The sequence below is a fragment of the Trichogramma pretiosum genome, unplaced genomic scaffold, assembly GCF_000599845.2.
Source record: "Trichogramma pretiosum strain Unisexual culture from Peru unplaced genomic scaffold, Tpre_2.0 scaffold66, whole genome shotgun sequence".
Classification (NCBI taxonomy): domain Eukaryota; kingdom Metazoa; phylum Arthropoda; class Insecta; order Hymenoptera; family Trichogrammatidae; genus Trichogramma; species Trichogramma pretiosum.
The window spans coordinates 314,974-335,636 of record NW_019640802.1 but is presented as its reverse complement, the minus strand read 5'-3'; the positions used below and the strand labels follow the sequence as shown (position 1 = coordinate 335,636).

The 20,663-nt window shown below is 40.3% G+C and overlaps 3 protein-coding genes and 4 non-coding genes across 8 annotated transcripts; 2 read left to right on the top strand and 5 right to left on the bottom strand.

The window, feature by feature from the left end:
* Nucleotides 1-608: 608 nt before the first annotated feature.
* Nucleotides 609-682, bottom strand: Trnat-agu. Its single transcript has one exon. It is a non-coding gene; the product is annotated as a tRNA-Thr (tRNA).
* Nucleotides 683-2,091: 1,409 nt separating this feature from the next.
* On the bottom strand, nucleotides 2,092-2,165 carry Trnat-agu. Its single transcript has one exon. It is a non-coding gene; the product is annotated as a tRNA-Thr (tRNA).
* A 128-nt stretch (nucleotides 2,166-2,293) lies between these two features.
* On the bottom strand, nucleotides 2,294-2,367 carry Trnat-agu. Its single transcript has one exon. It is a non-coding gene; the product is annotated as a tRNA-Thr (tRNA).
* A 150-nt stretch (nucleotides 2,368-2,517) lies between these two features.
* Nucleotides 2,518-2,591, bottom strand: Trnat-agu. Its single transcript has one exon. It is a non-coding gene; the product is annotated as a tRNA-Thr (tRNA).
* Nucleotides 2,592-3,630: 1,039 nt separating this feature from the next.
* On the top strand, nucleotides 3,631-13,373 carry LOC106657218 (uncharacterized peptidase C1-like protein F26E4.3). The gene is made up of 6 exons (XM_014378601.2): nucleotides 3,631-3,938; nucleotides 8,385-8,710; nucleotides 8,823-8,886; nucleotides 11,816-12,328; nucleotides 12,401-12,770; nucleotides 12,852-13,373. Coding segments are annotated over exons 1-6 (1,395 nt in total). The 5' UTR covers nucleotides 3,631-3,936; the 3' UTR covers nucleotides 12,972-13,373.
* A 2,980-nt stretch (nucleotides 13,374-16,353) lies between these two features.
* Nucleotides 16,354-18,053, top strand: LOC106657277 (venom acid phosphatase Acph-1-like). Its single transcript, XM_014378690.2, has 6 exons — nucleotides 16,354-16,589; nucleotides 16,658-16,765; nucleotides 16,833-17,098; nucleotides 17,165-17,318; nucleotides 17,386-17,715; nucleotides 17,777-18,053. The coding sequence occupies exons 1-6, from the start codon at nucleotides 16,494-16,496 to the stop codon at nucleotides 17,978-17,980; spliced, it is 1,158 nt and encodes a 385-aa protein (XP_014234176.2). The 5' UTR covers nucleotides 16,354-16,493; the 3' UTR covers nucleotides 17,981-18,053.
* Nucleotides 18,054-18,067: 14 nt separating this feature from the next.
* Nucleotides 18,068-20,577, bottom strand: LOC106657276 (venom acid phosphatase Acph-1-like). 2 transcript variants are annotated; one of them, XM_014378688.2, is made up of 2 exons: nucleotides 20,308-20,577; nucleotides 18,068-19,480 (listed from the first exon to the last, which is right to left on the bottom strand). In XM_014378688.2, exons 1-2 carry the CDS (start codon nucleotides 20,392-20,394, stop codon nucleotides 18,302-18,304), a joined length of 1,266 nt encoding a protein of 421 aa, XP_014234174.2. In that variant the 5' UTR covers nucleotides 20,395-20,577; the 3' UTR covers nucleotides 18,068-18,301. The 2 variants fall into 2 exon arrangements, with proteins under 2 accessions (XP_014234174.2, XP_014234173.1); XM_014378687.2 differs by lacking the exon at nucleotides 20,308-20,577 and adding an exon at nucleotides 20,091-20,298.
* Nucleotides 20,578-20,663: the final 86 nt, after the last annotated feature.

The window sequence follows — 20,663 nt, the reverse complement described above, 5'->3', positions numbered from 1 at the left end:
TTTTTTTACTTTAATAAAAAAAACCAAGACTGGAATCGCGAGATGACTGACCGGACTAAAATTTTATTCTTTTTAAGGTAATTTTTTAGACGGCACATGATCAAGTAAAGCCTTTATATTTGTTTTAAATAAATATTTTATTCAAATTCATATGCGTGAATAAAGAAATTGATATTATTGAGTCAATTGAACGAGTTTTTCAAAACAACCTAATATTTATTCGTGATAGATAAATATACTGTTCAATCCAAAAATTAAATGATTCAATTGACATAAATAATTATTTCTTATATATAGTATTCTTATATATAATTTATAGGAAATAATCAATTGGTTCAAATACAATTTTGTTATATAAATTAAATTTTTTTCAATAAAATATATTTATTGACTTAACCAAATCTTTTTCTCAGTGCATACTTATACTTTTATAAGAGTATAAAAACTCCGTTATAGACTATTTTAAAAAAATAAAAGTTTAAATCTAACTGTTTGTACTTTTTTGGTAAGCGTACAACTATAAAATGTACGAAAAGTAGAGCCGAAAAAATAGATGCGTGTCATGAAAGAAAAAAAAGTGTCTTACCCACTAGACACATTACATTTCAAGGCTCCGGGGAGATTCGAACTCCCGATCTCCTGTTTACTAGACAGGCGCTTTAACCAACTAAGCCACGGCGCCTTATGATTATGTTTTGCGTAATAGCGCTACATTTCAACAACTTGGCATCTATTCGGCCACTTACCTCTAAAACATCTCAAAATTTTTGGTTTTTGACGTACTTTCAATTGTACCGGGTTGCCAAGTTTTTTCAATAATTTATCTAAGCGAAAAATGCGTACAAACAAATGAAAAGTACGTCGCAGCCATAAAATTACGTATTATAAACGGCTACAAACTGCATTAAAAACAATTTCATTTGTATAAAAACTATACTACACCATTGTTTAGGTTATTACTTTTAGAATGAGATATCGATGAGCTTGTTCGCACAAAAACGAGCCAAGTTACAGAGATTATAAGATAAAAAAGCTCGTGAGTTGACGGACTTATACGTTTTTTCAGTCGCTGAAACCGAATTATAAATGTGGTTAAGTTGTGTTTTTTAAGTTTTTTTAACATTCAATCTTAATAAGAGCGTTCATTGAACAATGACCAATTTTTAAAAATTGTTTATATCAAATTAATTTAAATTAATTAATTTATGCATGCGCTTCACGAAGTAATGGTTCACTAGCCTCAATGTGAATTTGGATCATACAGCAGGCTTTTTTAAATAAATAATTGTTTAGAATGATTTTATTTTTATAAATTTACCGAATAAATAAAGTCACAAACAATTCGAATCGTTAGGTGTATAGACGAAAATTTAAATAAAATGAAAAAGTAAGTATAGTAAACCGCCCAAATTTTTACCACCGCAAAAAATTGACTATTTTCTGAATAATTACTTATAAATTGTTTTCATAAATATTAATCTAGTTTTAATATTTTCCCACCACGGTGAGTGATGTTATACCTATACTTTGAATTAACGTTCAAGCCTTTAACTGTTAATTAACAAAATATTGAAAATTTTTTGGCGGTTAATATTGGACCAGGCATTGATTGACATACGACCAATTATTAACCACTACTTGGAACATACAATAGCATACGAGTAAAGTTTGATCTTAATCTACTTAAACTTATTTTTGCATACAATTAAATCAAACAGTATTGGTTTGACGAGCACTAATCAGTTACAATGATTTATGATTCGATTTTATCATATTAACGAAGAGTAGTGTTCAATTCTGATAAAACTGTGCATGATATTATGTAGGTCATTCATTGGACGAAGTTCGGTTAATTATTGAAGATATTAACCAATGGAAGTAGTCAATAATAGTCATTTTGAGGTATCTTGTCAAATCATCAATTTTAATAACATTAATGATACTGACGTAATATTTCAATATTTTTTATTGATTAAACTCTTAATGAGCTATGCGATGATTTATTTGGTATTCTTTCAATTGCAACCATTCAATTCAATCGCGCTGATGGCAAAACAATGTGTCTTTCATCCACCGGCCAACATTTTTCCTAGGCTCCGGGGAGATTCGAACTCCCGATCTCCTGTTTACTAGACAGGCGCTTTAACCAACTAAGCCACGGCGCCGCGATATAGGCGGTACCACGCACGAACAATCAAATTTTTGAAAAAATTAGTATCGAGTTGTAAGTATATGTTCGCGCCGCGAAAGCAAAAATAAGCGTCCATTAACCACTAGACACCATATTCCTCCTAGGCTCCGGGGAGATTCGAACTCCCGATCTCCTGTTTACTAGACAGGCGCTTTAACCAACTAAGCCACGGCGCCGAGATATCGTCGAGCCTCCGCATAGACCGCGAAACTATACGGTGCAGTAGTCGCGAACGTAAAAAGTGGGCACGCCGCGATCAATTTTATCGGGTCGCGACGCGGGCAAAAGAATGACGTCCATTAGCCACTGGACGTCATTTTTTCACTAGGCTCCGGGGAGATTCGAACTCCCGATCTCCTGTTTACTAGACAGGCGCTTTAACCAACTAAGCCACGGCGCCGAGCTGTTGGAGTGGTGGAATTTACCAAATAGATACAGATAGATAGGCCGGGCCACGCAACACACACACCACCGGCCGTTTTTCGACGTCTTGTATGCGTATATACCATGCTCATCCACGCTCCACCAAGTTTTAGGTATAAGTGGCATGTGTCTAGGCAGAAGCAGCTGCGCGCGAGTCTCGAAATCACACGCTTATACCCATTCTATCTTTTCTAATCAACTATATATTTTCGAACTCGGGAAAAGAGGAATATTTTTTGTTGAATACGTATCAGCTCATTAGAGGTAATTTATTAAGACAACGAGTTTTCGAGAATATATTCAACTCCTTGCGGTGAATCTTTTTTTCCCCGCGCTTATCAATGATTAGTCACGGCTGCGCGTAAAATTTTCGATGCCGCATAATCGATCTCTCTAGTATAAACACATAATAATAACATAACCGGTTGAGTCTTTACGCGCGCGCAAAAAAAGCGCCGAGGTCCTCTGGCGAGTAATTATCATCTCTTCGAGTTTGCGAAAGATCGCATTTAAAAAAGGCCGGCGCAATGTATAAACGCGAGCCTTGAACGAGGAAAAGACTATTGGGCTTATTCAATGATATTGTAAAGGCGTCGAAGAAGTATGCAAAAAATGTCGATGACAGCGGGCGCCTCTGGGCATGTTACTTCGGCTTTTCGACAATCGACAAAAATCTCGCGAGGACGACGAAAAATCCTCGGGGCAGCACAGCGTTGGGTTAAAAACGTTACGCCACCGACGTAAAAATACACAAATATGTACACAAATATGTATATGTAGTTGTCGCGTATATATATATGCGAGACAGAGACGGGGAGAGAGACGATTTTGTATATAACACGACACAACACGGAGAGGTGCAAAACGTTGTCGTGCGCGGCACACACGCATACTCGTGTATGTATCTATATACCTCTACATGTGTTGTATCCGTTGGTAAACGTTTTTGCGCGCTTATACTACCTCCGCTTTGTGTATAGGCGCGCTCGTACCCGAGCAGCTGTGGTGGTAGTAGCTGCAGTCGCGCCTGTATAGTGCAACAGGTCAGTAAGACTCGGGCTTTCGCTTTGCAAGCACATTCTGCTCAGCAGCAGATCTCTCTTTTTTTCTCTCTAAGTGTTATAAGTGCGCGCTATACCTTCTTGTTTTGCACCCGTGTATCAACTCGTAGTGGTCCTCTGCGATAGGATCGTGAATTCTTCTTTTCCAGCTTTGTCGCCTGTGTGAAATATTTTCTGTGATTTTGTGGCAGTGCTCGATAATTTTTTTTTCTTCACAAACAAATTGGCGCACGGTGGACATCGCTACAGCAAGAAAACACCATGTGAGTATAACGCGTAAATAAAATGCGTTTGACGCTACTCGTATCGGTAGCAGTTCGAAGTCTTACTTTGCCCTTTTTCGTATACATACACAACACGGACAGGCGCGCACGCGTCTTCATGGGCGGCAGATGCAGATGTTTACTTTTTTTTTTGCTCCTTTTCGAACGTACGTATAATATAAATCGGTGCGCGGCGAGGATAACAGCATCGTGTATACCTATACGTAACACGCCCTGTCGCATAATAGATCTTGCCGTTACGTCGCAGGACGTACTCGTGTGCGCTTCTTGAGACTTCCTCTCTCTCTCTCTCTCCGTACATTTCTCTTTTTCGGTCCGTTTCCTTCGATATTATACGCGCGATGATGGTGCGCACACATGTGGGATACATTTGCGGCCCGCGCGCCGCGTGTGCACGCTCATAATGCGCTCGAACACCGTGGGGGAAGGTAAAAAGACCTTTTTTTCTCCTTGTCGGCGTAATCGCTTTATTTATTTTTTTTTCATTTATTTTTTTCTGTAGCTCTCTCTCTCGGTTTCTTCCGGCGTTTATGGCACGGTGTAATTTATACGGGTCTCTCTCTCTCTCTTTGCGCGGCACCAACCACTTCGTGTGTGCACTTTTGTTTTGATACGGATATTATCTCGCGTGGCCGAGTACACACAGCTATATGCAGCACACTCGTGGCCTACAAGCTACGTGCCAGACGATCGTACCACGACGGCTCACACACAATATACGACCGAGTGGAATCGCGATATAATAATGGATTCGGTGGAAGGAAAGCAGAAGAGTCGCGAAAATCTTTTCCCTCCCGAGAATTTAGATTATATACGCGCGAAATTGGAAAGCGCGCTATTGTTGTTGCTAAATTATTGCCACGAACTTCGATCAGCTGTCCGCTCCTCTTCGCGTAAAAGCATATAAGCTGCAGTGTACATAGCGCAGTGCAATGTTGCGATAATGCGCCCAGCTCGCTCACGTGCGCCTCCGCGTACGTGTGTATGTACAAACAATTTAATCAATTTGAATTGTTGCTTCGCGCAGCGACAGATCGAGTTCAGTTTTTTTTTTTTTTTTTAGCTGCAGCCCATGTTTATTAGTAAGTAAGTACCGCGTGCATACGAACAGGCAAACACGAAGCGCACGGAGTTGGTTAAATATTGACGCGATCATCGTCAACGGCGATCGCCTACCAAGTATAGATGATTCGCTTGGAAACATCTCGGCGCCGATTGCTGTAGGGCTATGTACTGCATTAATAGGACGCGCAATCGTGACTAACGCGTCTTGTCACTCCAGCTATATAATACAATGTACAGCTATGAAGCGGCTCTCGACTGAAAATAAAAATTAAATAAATGAAAAATAAAAACGCAGCCTGGAACACGGAAGATTTTTAATCGTTAACATATTCGTTAGCCGATTGCTCGAGTCGCGCGGGTATATATACGTTGACAGATCGTTTTCCCATGCATGTACACGCGCGAGAGAGATTTATGTTCGTCGCTAATTCAGCCGACACGATCATCGTACTCGTTTTAAATAAGCCAATCGCTGCGATTCGATAAAGTCGATTTTCAGGCGCGCGGATGTACTCTTGGACTCGCGCGCGCGCGAACGATTAATAATTTCCAGAATACATAATAAGTTGTAGCCATAAGCTATTACGTTATATCGTCGTCGTCGTCCGCGTCGTCTCTCGAAGTGTTACACTTTCGCACCTCTCGAGTGAACATGTAGATTAAGTGCGTTACATGTTCATCGGGTTATATATGGTGATCGAGTATATACGACCATCGCCGCGTGCGCGCGGTATATATGGTCAACCGCAATGTTAAAGTATAAGAGATGCTTCGCGCGGACTTTGTGTATGTATATATGTGATAATAAAAGCCGCGTGAGTAACGTTAGCCCTCGTGTGATTTAGCGTACATTATTACGCGCTGATGTATCGTAATAATGTAATTACTCGGGACACAAGTCGAGAGATCAGCACGATGTATAAGCCTCGTAAGTTCGGATTTTCAACATTTTTTATTTCGGTGATTTCTTCTGCTTACGATATCATCGTCGTCGAGATTCACGCCCGAGCGAGAGAGAGAGAGGATTATAATCCACGTTCGCGAGCGCATAACTATGCATATGAGAGAGACGCGCGCGCGATAAGGAATATCGGGCTGTCTGAGTCATACGCGGCATGTATACTCTGCCTCTCTCTCTCTTTCTCTCGAGAAAGAGTCATGTGCACGCATGGTTTAATAGCGTCGCGATCCGAAACAAGAAGAAGAAGAAAGAGAGAGAGAGAGACGAAACGATGATGAAATTATTGTTCTCGCGCGCGAGACGTACATATACGCACATTAGCATAAAGTATATCTCTGTTTGTTTCTGTTGTTTTTTTTACTTACTCGATCTCGTGGCCGGACCCTGGCTATATATGCTAGAGTACACTGCACGGGTATAAACAATTGTCACTCTTGTCTCCATATGAGTGCATGTATACGCGGACATATAAAATTTAATTACCACTTGTGTTCGACGCTCACGAGCGAAAGACGTTTTCATTTCGAGCTGTTACTGCTGCTGTTGCCGTTGGTAAAAAAATGTCATGATTTTCTTCCTTGGGCCCCAGCAGCTCGTGTGGTGTGGTGTGTGTGTGTGTGTGTGTGTGTGTGTGTGTGTGTGTGTGTGTGTGTGTGTGTCATTGAGTAACTTTAACAGCAGGATATATGTATATTAATATGCATTATATCGTCGCACCGAGAGCCGCCGCAGAGATCTGCGCAGGGTATATCATATACGTGTATTAACCGCGCTTTGATCTTCCACGAAGGCGAGTTCGTGATTTATCCCGTAACGCGCGTATATTACGATATTATGCATTCATCTTGGAATACGAGTGCAGCAGCAGCTACGTACATAAAATTCGACGGACGACGACGTAGGGGCTTTTTAATATCGGAGCGCGATATTATATATACACAAATTTGATTCGGTTACGCGCTTATGGCATCAGCCGACGGTGCAACGAACCGCATTTATGCGTCTCGATCGTCAAGCGCAATAACAAATCCATCCGAATTCGATTCATCTCGGAGCCGAGATAAGAGCTCAGAAAGGTTTTGGCACTCGATCAGATTTCTATAAACAAAAATAAATATTTCGCACGCGATTCGATACCTCGCGTATAAAACAATAATAATCAATGATACGCAGCATAACGCTTTGTAGTCGTCATCGCCGCGCGAAGACAATGAATTTCTTATCTCTCGACGCGCGCGCATTATATAAAAAGCCCCGCGACTCATAACTATATATAATGTGTGTGATGAAGCTTGGCGTACATGAGAACTGGAGTAAATATTACATAAGGGACACTCGGTACTGCTACGCCGCTGCTGATGTATTACTTTAATAATTTTTCGATTTGTACCATGTGTCATAAACTAGACTGGTACGCGTCAATCAATTTGCGCTCGTATATGCAAGGCAAGAATCTTACGTTCGAGTGATGTGTATACGAGCCATAAGAGCAGCTGCGAATACATCTGTTATTGAAAATTGTCATTATCGGCGCGCATCTTGTAACGTTTTACCTATTAGTGCACTAAAGCCTCGAGTGCATATTCATTATCGGCGCGAGCGGCATAACGATTTATATGCGATTTTTATCGATACATGTACTCTAGACGCGGCTAAAAGTTTCCGAGAAAAAGAGCGCGCTAGGCCGAGTTTTATATGTGCAGTTATTTATCGACGAAAAAAAAACCTAGGTGCGATGATAATTGCGCAATGGTGCACTCCACATCGAGAGAGAGAGAGAGAGAGATAATTATTGCCGCATTAACCGCTAAATATATTGAATAAACGAACGTTTCACGCGCACGGCGTATTTTCAAGTATAAAAGTGACAGATAGACACACGTGTACGAGCGAGAAAAGAGAGGGACGCCTGCAGTCACGTCTACCCGATTTCGTCGTGGGTATATCGGTGTGCCTCGCGATGCACGTATACGAGACACCGAAGAAAAAAAATGCCTAGACACGCGAGAGAGGCTGACTAGTTAGTAACGTGTATGTATGGAAGCGTATGGATCTATCGTGTGCGCGTACAATAGACTCGGAGGTGGCTGCGGCGGCGGCGGCGGGCAGGTCATTGCCAGTCGAAGATTAATAGCCGCTAACTTATAGCACTGACTGATAGCGCGAGAGATATATGTAATAACGTTGCGAGATAAACTATGTAAATTCGCGAGAGTTCGTTTTCTCAGTACTGCGAGTCTTTTTCACCCATACCGATCTGACTCGAGATCGGTTCGCGCTCCATGTCAATCGCTCGTATTATATAGCTACAGTCCGATCTGTCACTCGTAATATACGATACAAATCGTACTCCCTCTATGCATAAATAATTACCACAAAGTATTTGCACGCGATTGCAGGTCGATCAAGGATAAGAATCGTCGAATATCGTGGCTACTGCCCGCGATCGCCGCCCTCTCGCTCGTGCTGCTCCAGAGTCGAGACGGCCTCTGCGGCAGGCCCGACTACACCGGCCTCGAGGGGCCCTACTGCTCGCGCTACTTCCAGCAGCACAACTGCTGCCCGGGCCGGCAGGACGAGTGCAGCGTGCCGATCCTGGGCACGCTCTGCTACTGCGACGATTTCTGCAGGAACCGCTCGGCCGACGAGGACTGCTGTCCGGATTACTACTCGCACTGTCTGAACGAGCAGGCCTTCTCCAGGCCGGGCGATCTTCATCTGGGCCGTGAGTATCGCGAGCTATTTATAGCGCGTCATGCGGATGTACGATTGAACTTGACACAGAAATAATGAGAAATAAAACTAATTTACGCGTTTTTTTTCTCTTCGTCTCGCAGAATGCTATCACAACGGAAGAACCTATCTTCACGGCGACACTCTCAAGATCAACTGCAATCACTGGTGAGAATCTATATAATTCTAATTAATTTTCACGATCGAAGATAAATCGTGAGCTGACTCTGAGACGTGGCGTCGATAAATAATAATGCAACGTTCAATCGATGAGAGATGCAATAAATCTGTGAGCTCGGCTGCACACTGTTGAGAAAAACCTTATATTTAAATTAATTTAAATAATGCAGATTCGAGGCACAAATTTAAATCAAAATTAAAATAACTGTATTACTGCTTAATTTTATTTGAGGTATAATGCATTAGGACTGATTAAATTAACATTGACTTTACAAAAGAGTCAGGGAAAATTCAATCGTACACATTATTTTTTATGCAAAACTGAACGAAAAACATTTATATTTTTAGCCAAATTTTAATACGATGATAAAAAATTAATGTTTTAACATTGATTTAGTTTTTGCGTTAACTGCACAAGAAAAGTATAAGCATGCAATAAAAACTAAATCCGGCCTTTACCACTGGATGGCGAGTACCTTTATACCTGTAAATCTGCAAGTGACAAAGTAAATATAATCGTATAAGTCAAATCAAAGATTCCATAAAAATGGATTTATGTTCATCATATCGGTAAATAAAAAATTAATTTGAATTAAACAAATTAAATTTTCAATATATTTAAAATTTAATTAAATCATTTCTTTCTAAGTCTTGAGAAATCAATTCAAACTACATTATAATTGTCATGCTTTCACATGAGTCTGAATTCTTATACAGGATTTTTTTGTCTCGATGACGCTGTCACGCCACAATTGCATGTGCTGCGAGCGCCATTTGTGACTTTTTTCATATTGTGAACGCGGGCTCGAAACGCGTGGTACTCAAAATCGTGAGCACGAAGTCGCGAGCGCAGCGGCAATTTTCGTGAGGAAATTGTGCACGGCGATTTATATATGAAGCTCTGTTCATGCGTGCGACCTGAAAAGCTCTCCCTGAATTTACATTTCGAGCCGTTGGTGTTTGAGGTTACATTAGCTCGTTGACATTATTTTGAACGCTCGCACGTGATAAGTTTTTTTTTTTCATAGGTAAACTAAAAGAGGGACATTTCAACTGATTAGCATAAGTGCCATTTTTAATGAGAGGACCGCTACATTTAGAGGGTTTATTGTACATTTCCTACAAACTAATAGATTAAAACTAATAAATTATTAAAGCTCTAAATTTATATCTACTTGTAAAAATGATTTATTAGCCTTTGTGGATTTCTTCCAGGCTCTTCTATATATTTACGGTTGTCGCAAGGTTTTTTAGGCTTCTGATAAATAACAGTTTTATCCTTATAACATGAGCTGAGAGTATTTTTGCAGTTCTTAACTTTTTCAAGTTTTTCGTCCAGGCAAATACGTATCTCTTGGATATATTGATTTTTATTCATCTGTAATTTGAGACCGTTTTTTTATAAAAAAGGCGTTCAAATCAGTATTAAATTTCACATTTTTATTTTTTACGAACCGTTTTATAGCAGACGATAGTAGGAGTAGCACCCAGGAAATCTGTTAGATGTTGGAGGAAATTTGTAATTGAGTACGGTTTTCCCGGTATGATTCTATCTATATCAGACAGATAGTTACCAGGTTGGTACCTCAGGTAGAGTTCTATGGTCTTTGTAAAGTATAGATCTGGACTGTTCATGTTTGTTTTTTTCACACAGGTACCATGCTTGTTCCATTCATACTGACGAAAATCGGAGCTAGACAAGCTACTGTAAGAAAACCAGTATGATGTTAGATTGTTCTTTAAATCATCAGAGAAGGATGACTCGTCAACTTTCTTTTTTCTTTCTTCTTTTTCGCAAAAATATAACTTTTTGATTTTTTTAGTCTCTGGTATGCTATTATTACTTGGCCACAAGCCGTGAATGGTCCATTTATAAATGTCTTTTGGCATGTCGCATTCGCTACACTCTTTCTTTGTGGATGTAATGATCGCTTTATTCTGTTTATCTTTATCCTCTATATCCTTGTATTGTAAGTAATGACAACTACCCTGAGGCCACATTAACGATAAAACAAAGTGATCGTAATAAGTTTTTGGTTCTTCTGAAGATTTTTCTGTATCGGAATCCTTCTTCCCCATCTTGAAAATATCCATTATCAACTTCTCGGAGTCCATACTTTTGTGACTGTGCAACATTTTCATTCAAAAATTATTATTGATACATTTTTATAAAGATTTTCGGCTTATTATACCTACATAATTTCTCTACAGTTAGAATATATAAAATTATCACTGATTACTAAAAAAATTAAAATTGCAACCAATTCGTAAAATATCATTGTAATTAGTTTTTGAATGTTCAAGTAAACTTTATACGTTTGGAGCTTTTAGCGAATAAGGAAATATTTTAATGCAGCATATTTATAAACTAATATTTTATTAGAAACGTAACTGATTTATGGAAATTGTACGTCATTTTGAGAATATGGAATTGTTACAACTTTAAATATAATTCCCGGGACTTTAAAATGTAGAATTATTAAAATATATTCAAAGGGATACATACTCCTTAAACTCAATTTTTTATTCGATTTTTGAGCAGGATGTTTTTTCCTTTGCCATTTTTCATTGATAATTAAAAATTTTTTAACTTTCCCTGAGTAACAGCTGTAACCATGATACTTTTCCGCATTCTTTACGTGTTTATTTATTTTTTGCAATGTAAAAAGTTGAATCCTTTCTTGTATAAAAAAAAACAAAAACAAAAGTTGTCATTTCAATCTAGAATGACTTTTTATTTTAATTAGAATTGTGTTTACATATTAAATAAATAAAAATACCTGCGTTTTTCTATAATTCGAAATTCTCGATAATTCAAAATTACACAGCCTGTATTTAGGATCTCGAATTATCGAAGTTTTACTGTACTTTAACCGTGTGCTCACTTGTCTTACATCGTACATAAATGTATTCGCAGCAAATGCTCTTCGCTGAACGGCACCTCGGAGATCTTGTGCGAGCCGAGCGGCACTTCGCGCGACCGCTGCGTCATGGACCAGGAGGTGATCGATCGCATCAACATTCTCGAGAATCCGGGCTGGATCGCGCGCAACTACTCCGAGCTGTGGGGCTATACTCTGAACGAGGCGATCAAGCGCAAGACCGGCACCCTCAATCCGACCCTGTCCATGTGTCACGTGCACGCGGCGCCCTTCAAGCGCGACTACGACGTCGAGGACCTGCCCGAGGAGTTCGACGCACGCCACAAGTGGCCCGGCTACATAGCGGGCATTCGAGATCAGGGCTGGTGCGCCGCCTCGTGGGCCATCAGCACGGCCGACGTCGCCTCGGATAGGTTCGCGATCGCCAGCGAGGGCGCGGAGAGGGTCGAGCTCAGTGCCCAGCATCTGCTCTCGTGCAACAACAGGTATCAGAGGGCCTGCGACGGTGGCTACGTCGACGTCGCCTGGACGTTCGTCAGGAAATTCGGGTATGTATCCGTGCGTTATATTATTAGCCTTATAATTCGCGTTAATTGATTTCTTCGAATTTTTCCCCGCAGTTTGACGGACGAGGAGTGTTACCCGTGGACGGGCGAGAGCGACAAGTGCATGCTGCAACGGCGCCGAGGAACGCTGTCCGAGCTCAATTGCCGGGCGAGAAATTCTCAGTCGTACGAGTTGAGGGACGAGTTCTACAAGACCGGGCCGGCCTTCCGCGTGCGAACCGAGCACGACATGATGCACGAGATCATGCTGTACGGGCCCGTCCAGGCCACCATGAGGGTCTATCAGGACTTCTTCAATTACGAGTCCGGCATCTACAAGCACTCGATTCTGTCCGAGCATTACGCCAACGATTATCACTCGGTCAGAATAATCGGCTGGGGCGAGGAGCCCTCGGCTTTCAACGGCAGCCCCGTCAAATTCTGGGTAAGAGACGTTCCTTCTCGAGCGACCTACGATTATAATTATACCGACGAATCTAATGTTTATATTATCTTTTCTCGACAGCGAGTCGCCAACTCGTGGGGCCGTGAATGGGGCGAGGATGGCTACTTCCGGATTCTACGAGGCACCAACGAGTGCGAGATCGAAAGTTTCGCCCTCGCCGTCGAGGCCAAAACTTACTGAAAGAATAACTGTGTGATTGATATCTGTACAGACTTTTGATATATGAATACGATGGAAAGTGCGAGTCGGCCGTCGCGAGATCGCGAGGCAACGATTTTTACTAAATAGGAAATTTACGCGTTATTTAAAACACTAATAAATCCTTTGTAGCTTTTCGATAGTTTTTTACTTACATACTTATGCTCTTTGCTTAGAAACTAATGTGTAACTTGAGTTTAATTTTTAAGGGTTTCATGTACAGAATTGCAAAAAATTACCAATTTTATTATTTTCTATAGTATTATAATGTAAAGTAATAGAATAATGATGTATTCTTATTATTCATTGAGTAGCGAGTAAAGTGTTCATGTAAATATTCCGAGGTTGATAATAAATTCGACGAAATAACATTTGAAAATTCAATCGAATTTTTTCATTACATATCAATAGCGATGGAATAATTGAAGAATCTAAAAAGGCATCTCGCGAGCGATCGCGTTCAAATATGTAATCTAGAGCGCACATATTTATTTTAGCCATTGGTGACGAATGCATGCGCGGCATAGATCAATTGTACTGCACTGCGTGTTTATATTCAGATTGGCTCGATCGATAAATTGGAGAATGCCACGCACGGCTCGTGGAATTATTTTCTTTTTAAGCTATCGCTCGACGTTCCGCATATTTTTGTCACGAAATACTCGAGCATCGGCGTCGAAATTTTTCATTTCCGTCTTGCGTTTTGCTTGATTTCATTTTATAATAGAAATGACGTAATTGACGTTGACTTTAATCAGTAGAATAAAATGTCTATTTACACTCTTTTTTACACTTCTTTTTAGATCGTAAACGATTTTCGTTGAAATACGATCAATCTTAATACCGATTTGATTTTCTTATGCTATAAAGTAGAGTTACAAAAAAATTAAATGCAAATTATTTGTTATGTTTATTTGAAAACTTATGTAGATACTCTCATTGGAATTTTTTTAGAATATTTTAGCTACATTTTAAAGGAAAATTAATACATAAAGATAATTAATTTTATAATCCTTCTAATATTGACGAAATCGAAATTTATTTCAAAAAATTGCTTGCAAAGTTTCATTCACATTTATGTGAAATATTTTTCTTTACGTAAATTTTTTCGGAATATCATAATATTCGAATGTTAAAAATGATCATCGACCTTCGTTTGTGCGTAGTGGATCAGACATGCACGAATTTCTTATGTTTATTTATCTTAACGTAGTCACGAGCGTTACAAGAGCATCTTAGGAGTGATTTTCGCGGAATCTGTCGGCAGAATGTAATAGAAGCAGAGAACAAAGCAATACTCGTGTGCCACTGTGAACTATGATCCCACGTAGCTATCTTATCGTGGGCCAGTGCTGGGCCAGTACTGACCCCAACGCTGTCAGTACTGAAATTAATGTTGGACCAGTACTGGCTGGATACTGGAATGATAACAGTAAATCGGTACTGGCAGCCAGTATTGGCCCACACTCTTCACAATCTTAGGCCAGTAATGGATACCAAAAAATATTTTTTTGATACTGGCTCGATATTGGGTCAGTACTGGCATAATACTGGTTGCCAGTACTGATTTACAGTTATCATTCCAGTATCCAGCCAGTAATGGACCAAGATGAAAAAAAAACCAGTACTGACAGCCAAGTGTGATGAAGTGCAGTAAAATTAAATAATTTTCTTCTTCCAATCCAATCCGCTACGAATATTACACTTATAAGCATGTACATTGTACACATAAAGAGAGGTGGTCTAGAGACTGTTGATTCACCATTTATTTACTTAAAATTTAAATACATTGCGAGTACTCGGAAAAAATTGATTACTCGAAAAAATTCGAGTACCCGAAAAAACTCGAGTACTCGAATTTTCCCGACTCGACTCGAACTCGAGTTAGAGTCGAGTTAAACTCGAAAAATCGGATACTCACACAGCCCTAATCATAATAATAGTACAGCGAAGCGTATGTCGGTCTCTCGCATCAGGCAGGCAACCGCTCGCACTATTCGAAATCAATGATTTTACGCACATTTCATTTAATTCGTTATTTAGTTAATTCGACAAGGGGTACTTTTTAACATACCAATCGAAAGGTAGTGACTTGAAGCATAACATGCTCAATTTTGATTAAGATCTGTTGTTTAATAAAAAAGTTATGGCGTAAAATGTATGAAATTATGGTGGCCTCCCATAAGAGCCCATGTTAAATTTGCTATTTTCAGCGGCTTCGTTCTCAAAAATTAGTTCGATAACCCATGCTGAAATTTCTACAGCATTTCAAGGGCACTTTAAATGACATTTCTGAGCCTTTGTCGTCGACGACTAAAATCGTAAGGAAGTTCAGTTAAATCTGGCAAATCACCTTTGATACTGTGGAGAAGATCAGTGATAGCAGAATGGCTTACGTTATGATCAATTGCCAAATATGAAAGAATCGATTGCAATTTGGACGACAAAAATGAAGATGAAAAGAAAGGGTTCATCATTTATCACTACTCTTACCGTTCCATTTACGTTCCTTTTCAACTCTTTTAAATTATTAAAATTGTAGTGCTCTGAATGTACATTTTTTAAGCTATTTTCAAAAGAAGTTTCTTCATTTTCAATGACATTAATAAATTCAGACTTTAAATTATATTTTGGCACTTCCTCTTCAATAGATTTCATATTAAAATAAGGGTTTACTTCCCTTGCTGGGAAAAATCATATGATAAATCATGTAAAAAATCATATTATTAATCATGCCAAAACATCATATGATTTTTCCCATGATTTTTTTCAGCAGGGTACGTTTAAGGTCAAATTCAAGATCACTATTCAATTCCTTTTTTAAAAAGACGTTGCATAGGAGGTTTTCGGGTTTTTTTTAAGTGTTCGAGTTTTTGAAGTGAGATTTTTTAAAGGGTTTCCATAGTTTTGTCGCATCTTGTATGTTTCTATTTTCTTTAAAACTTCAAACTTACCTATGCGGGAAAAGAAAATTTATCCGGAAAAAGACTTCGATAAAAAAACTGTTATTTTTAAAATTAACCGAAATGTTAGGGGAAGTATTTTTTTTTAGGGGCGTCCTGGTTAATTTGAAAAATCGATTTTTATATTGTCAGTCTAGTACGCACGGTTTGGTAATATTCAAATAAATATGCATTAGATTAAAAAAAATAGTAATTTAGGCAGCCGATGAAAGTCTAAATACATGTCTGTTAATTGCTTTCGAGGTCGATCGTTCGCAATTAAAAAGGAGTGAAATTTAAAAGTTGTTGGCAGGAAAAAAACAATTCCGGCATTTTTCCAATGCGTTATCAGCTACGCTAGCGCGAGCTCGAATAGCATCAATATTCGACAAATGCATCAATTGATCTCTGCCGCGTTCGTCATCAATTGCTAAAATAAATATATGTTCTAGATTAGATTTTAGCAGCTCGTTCGAGGCTCTTCTGGATTCGCGCAGTTCAGCTATCTAGCTAACAGTTGTCAAATCGAATCTGATGGGTTGCAAAGACGCGCGAAGCAATAATGTCTTTCGTTGTGATTTTTTTACTGTGCTGCACGAGTTATATGGTCAGATGTGACAACCTAGAGAATAATTACAGTTTAGATCTGATTCAAGTAGTGAGTATTACGACGACGGTTCCGATTATAATTTACGGCTTCAAACATATAATCGATTTTTTTTTCAGTTATTTAGGCATGGCGAGAGAACACCGATCGACTGCGAATCGAGGATGCTGCAAGCGGTCAGCAACGCATCGTCTTACGACCCGTGGGGTTACGGTGAATTGACAAATGTATAGTTCGATGTACACTGTTCTGAAAAATCGAGTGGTATAATTCGATAATTTTCATTTTTCGCAGCGTGGAATGATGCAAGAGTACGAGATCGGTCAAATGTTGCGTAGAACGTACGATCGTTTCCTGCCCAAGCTGTACAGACCCGAGCACGTATACGCGCACTCCTCGGGCACGAGTCGCACGAAAAATTCCTTGGCTTTGGTTCTGGCCGCGCTATTTCCTCCCGCTGCCGAATTGAGATGGAACGAGCATTTGAATTGGATGCCGATCAATATTTTTACCGATCCGAGACCTCTCGACGTGCTGAACAAGCCGCGCGACTGCGTAAAGTGAGTGTATGTCCGAGTTCTTGAAATTTTTTTTTTGCAGTTAAAAATTGTTTGAAATTTCTGTAGATTTAAAAAATATTTAGATGATCTGATAAATTCGACTGAATTGAAACCTATGGTAGCGGAACACGAGGAGGTTACGAATATCGTTGGCAACATTTATGGACAAAAGTTCGATTTAGGCGATCTTTTTTGCATTTATAATGCCTTATTTATACAGGTTTGCTATATATTACTACATGAAGTATTCGCTTGCATAAATTCTTATACATTTTTTGTTTTGACAGAAAAATTTAAAGTTAAATCTACCGCAGTGGTACAACGATGACATTTACGCAAAACTCCAAAGGGCCACGAAATTTCACTTCGAGACCTTGTCATACAATTCAGATCTGAAACGATTGAACGGTGGAACCTTTGTGCGACGAATGTTGGAAAACATAAGAAAATCACTCAACGAGTCCAATCGTAGGAAAATTTATCTGTACAGCTCACACGATAAAAATTTGCACGCCTTCGCTCGAGCTCACGATTTGGATTTAGCCGAGTTGCCCGATTACGGCTCAGCCATAGTGCTCGAAAAGTACAGCGACGATTTTGATAAGCATTACGTCAAGGTAAATTGTAATGAAAAATTTTAAGTCTCAGAATTGTAATATTTTTAAATGTATACTTTAGTTGTCGATGTGGTCCGGATTTCCCAAGAAGTTGAGAACTCTGAAATTGAAAAATTGCGAAGAAATGTGTCCTCTCGACGAGTACACGAAGCTCATCGATCCCGTTTTACCTTCTGACGAAGAGATGATGTGTTTATTCCAAAATTTAGAACCCAGAGATATTCAAAGAATTCTCACCACAGATACGTCAGCTATAGATTCGTAGGATTTGTAATAAAAATAAATAAATAATTTTCAAAAAATTTAAAGATACAATTTATTCATTGAATCAATTTACAAGTAGCATAATCCATCTAAAAGTTGCGATATTTTTGTCAAGTTATCCAAATGTTTTAAAATATTTGCTATACGATATCTACAGATATTATTACTTTACATAAAAATTATAGTTTTTACATGATCACAATTGTCGTTATTTCGTTTAAATTTAAAAGTATCTATATACTCACTACCAATCATCCAGGAACTAATCAAATAGTACATCAACATTCACTCCCTAATACAATCGCTCAATTTCTAATTATTTTCAACAAACATGCTCGACCTCGTTGGTCTCGAAGGGCGCGTCCTTGTCGCAGGCCAGCTCCTGGGTCGTCGGGGTGACGTGCTCCAGCAGCCCGACGAACTTGTCGTACGGACAGATCGGGTCGCAGCCGGGTATGGGCACGGTCTCGTGGTCGTTGGGGATGCCGCGTCTGTAGATGACCTCGACGTAGTGCTCGCCCGTGTCGACTTTACGCTTCAGCTCGATTATCACGGCGCTGCTGTAGGCCGGCACGTGGGGATAGTAGATGCCCAGCACCTGGAGCACGGCCGCCACGTTGGTCTCGTGGCCGCTGAACAGCGAGACGTTGTAGGCCCTGTCGCCTCCGGCGATCTTCGCATCCATGTGGTCGATGATCTGACGCAGCAGCTTGCCGCCGTTCAGGCGACGCATGCGATTCGTCTTGCTGAACATCTCGTACCACTTGTTGGTCACCTCGAGTATCTTGCCGTGCGGATAGTAATCCTTGGCCCAGTCGGCGATCGGCAGACCCAGGTGGGTCTCCGCCGTCAGGATGTGATAGAGATTGTAGACCTCGGTGAGATTGTGGCCGGTCATGTCCTTGCCCGTGAGCGAGGTCAGCTTCTCCAGGAACTCGTCGTAGCCCTTGAGCTCCTTCGACATGGCGCACTGGATCTTGTTGCGTTCGTGCAGATACTCCGGGCACTCCTCGGGTATCATCAGCCAGTCGCGTTTCGGCGCCTCGTACACCGTGGGTATCGGCTGCCAGGGCAGATTCTTGTTCCAGACCTGCTCGGCCTGGGGCGGGAACAGGCCCGACAGCACCAGCTGCAGACACATCTTCGTGCGGGGATAATCGGTGCTCCGGGCGAACACGGCCTTGGGCCGATACAGCTGGCCGAGGAACTCGTCGTACTTCTCGCGCAGAAACAGGCCGAGCCCGTACTCGCGCATCTTGCCGCGATTCGTGAGCCCGCCGAGTCCGTAGGGGAAGAACTCGCTCTCGTAGTGCGGATCGCTGGGGAAGAGCTCGACCGGGTCGGGCGCCCGATCGGCGTGCCTGAAGACCACCGCGATGTGCTTGGTCTCGTAGACGTCCTCGTCGAGCTTGCCATGGGCCGCTTGAATGGCGATCATCATCGTCGCCGCGAGCAGCGGCAAAGTCAGTCCAGCGAAGTGAATCATCGTGATGATTTTTTTCTGAAAAAGGGACGAGTATGAGAATTAGTTGGCTGTATATATGGTGTACGAGAATTGACGAAAGAGAGCGACTATAGAGTTTATACGAAAAAAATGAGCGATTCGATATATAATGTTAAATTGGCGGAAAACATTTCTTTAAATTGCGATAATACGAGGTAATCGTAAAGAATAATCATTGTGCAAACAGAAAAATTACTTCTTTTTCAATTTTTTTTTGTTAAGAATTATGTAGTCATAAAAAACATTTAGTATTGATGAATTGACTAAAGATAAATCTGTCTGCCTTCGCGTCAAAATAAAAATTTTTTTTCTCTCTGTTCATTGTTACGCGAGCACGCACAGGCACACACAAAATGAAATGACAATAATAACGATAATTTACAAACTTTGAGCGAAGAAAAAAAGTGTCTCGTGGGCGCGCGCGCTTGAATCGACTCCGCGGCTTCGAGTAACGCCGCTGGCTCGAAAATTTTAATATTTAAGCCGAAAACTCGGCGAGCTCGTGGGCATAAAAAAACATTTTTTTAATTGAAGGCGCATGATTTTTCGTCGTGTCTATAAAATCCGAAAGAGAGAGAGAGAGAGAGAGAGAGAGAGAGACACCTACGTCACAGCGAAATCGTAATTTCACACACGTGCACAAATAACACATTATATCTCGTATAGTTTGGCATCTCTTATCGACAATTGCAGAGCGACGAACAATGTACAAGCTTTTTTTTGGCTTTTGACAAAGCACACGTTTTTAAATTAAAAAAACTATTGTTCTAACACAGGGTTGGAGCAACAGCGGCAACTCAAGTTTATTATATTAATATACGCACACGATCGCTCGACGACGGCGGCACTATAAAAACGACTGACAGACGGGAACATGACTCTATTGAACTTTTGCACGCAGAGAGATACATCGTGCAGATTTATATTTATTTCTTATAATCTTCTCGAAATGTAACATAACTAGCAGAATATTGTATTAAAGAGATACATAACTATTGCACATGCGTATAGCCGAGAGAAGGGGGGCAATAATGCGATACACACACACAAGATGATGATGCTACGCGCGAAGCTAAAATAATAATAATAACGAGAAATTGTCGCATGCACGAGTTTGCGCTCAAAATTCAAACACGACAATAAGCGAGAGGCGATTCAGCTTCGCGATAATAAAACTATT

Bases quoted from the DNA above. Each gene is read 5' to 3' on its own strand.
- LOC106657218 (XM_014378601.2), top strand. The intron at 8,711-8,822 runs GTGAGTATCGCG...TTCGTCTCGCAG, and splicing joins GGGCGATCTTCATCTGGGCC to AATGCTATCACAACGGAAGA. The intron at 8,887-11,815 runs GTGAGAATCTAT...ATGTATTCGCAG, and splicing joins AAGATCAACTGCAATCACTG to CAAATGCTCTTCGCTGAACG.
- LOC106657277 (XM_014378690.2), top strand. From the start codon at position 16,494: ATGTCTTTCGTTGTGATTTTTTTACTGTGCTGCACGAGTTATATGGTC. The intron at 16,766-16,832 runs GTATAGTTCGAT...CATTTTTCGCAG, and splicing joins GTTACGGTGAATTGACAAAT to CGTGGAATGATGCAAGAGTA. The intron at 17,716-17,776 runs GTAAATTGTAAT...TGTATACTTTAG, and splicing joins TTGATAAGCATTACGTCAAG to TTGTCGATGTGGTCCGGATT.
- LOC106657276 (XM_014378688.2), bottom strand. From the start codon at position 20,394: ATGTATCTCTCTGCGTGCAAAAGTTCAATAGAGTCATGTTCCCGTCTG. The intron at 19,481-20,307 runs GTGCGTATATTA...TCCCTTTTTCAG, and splicing joins CGCCGTCGTCGAGCGATCGT to AAAAAAATCATCACGATGAT.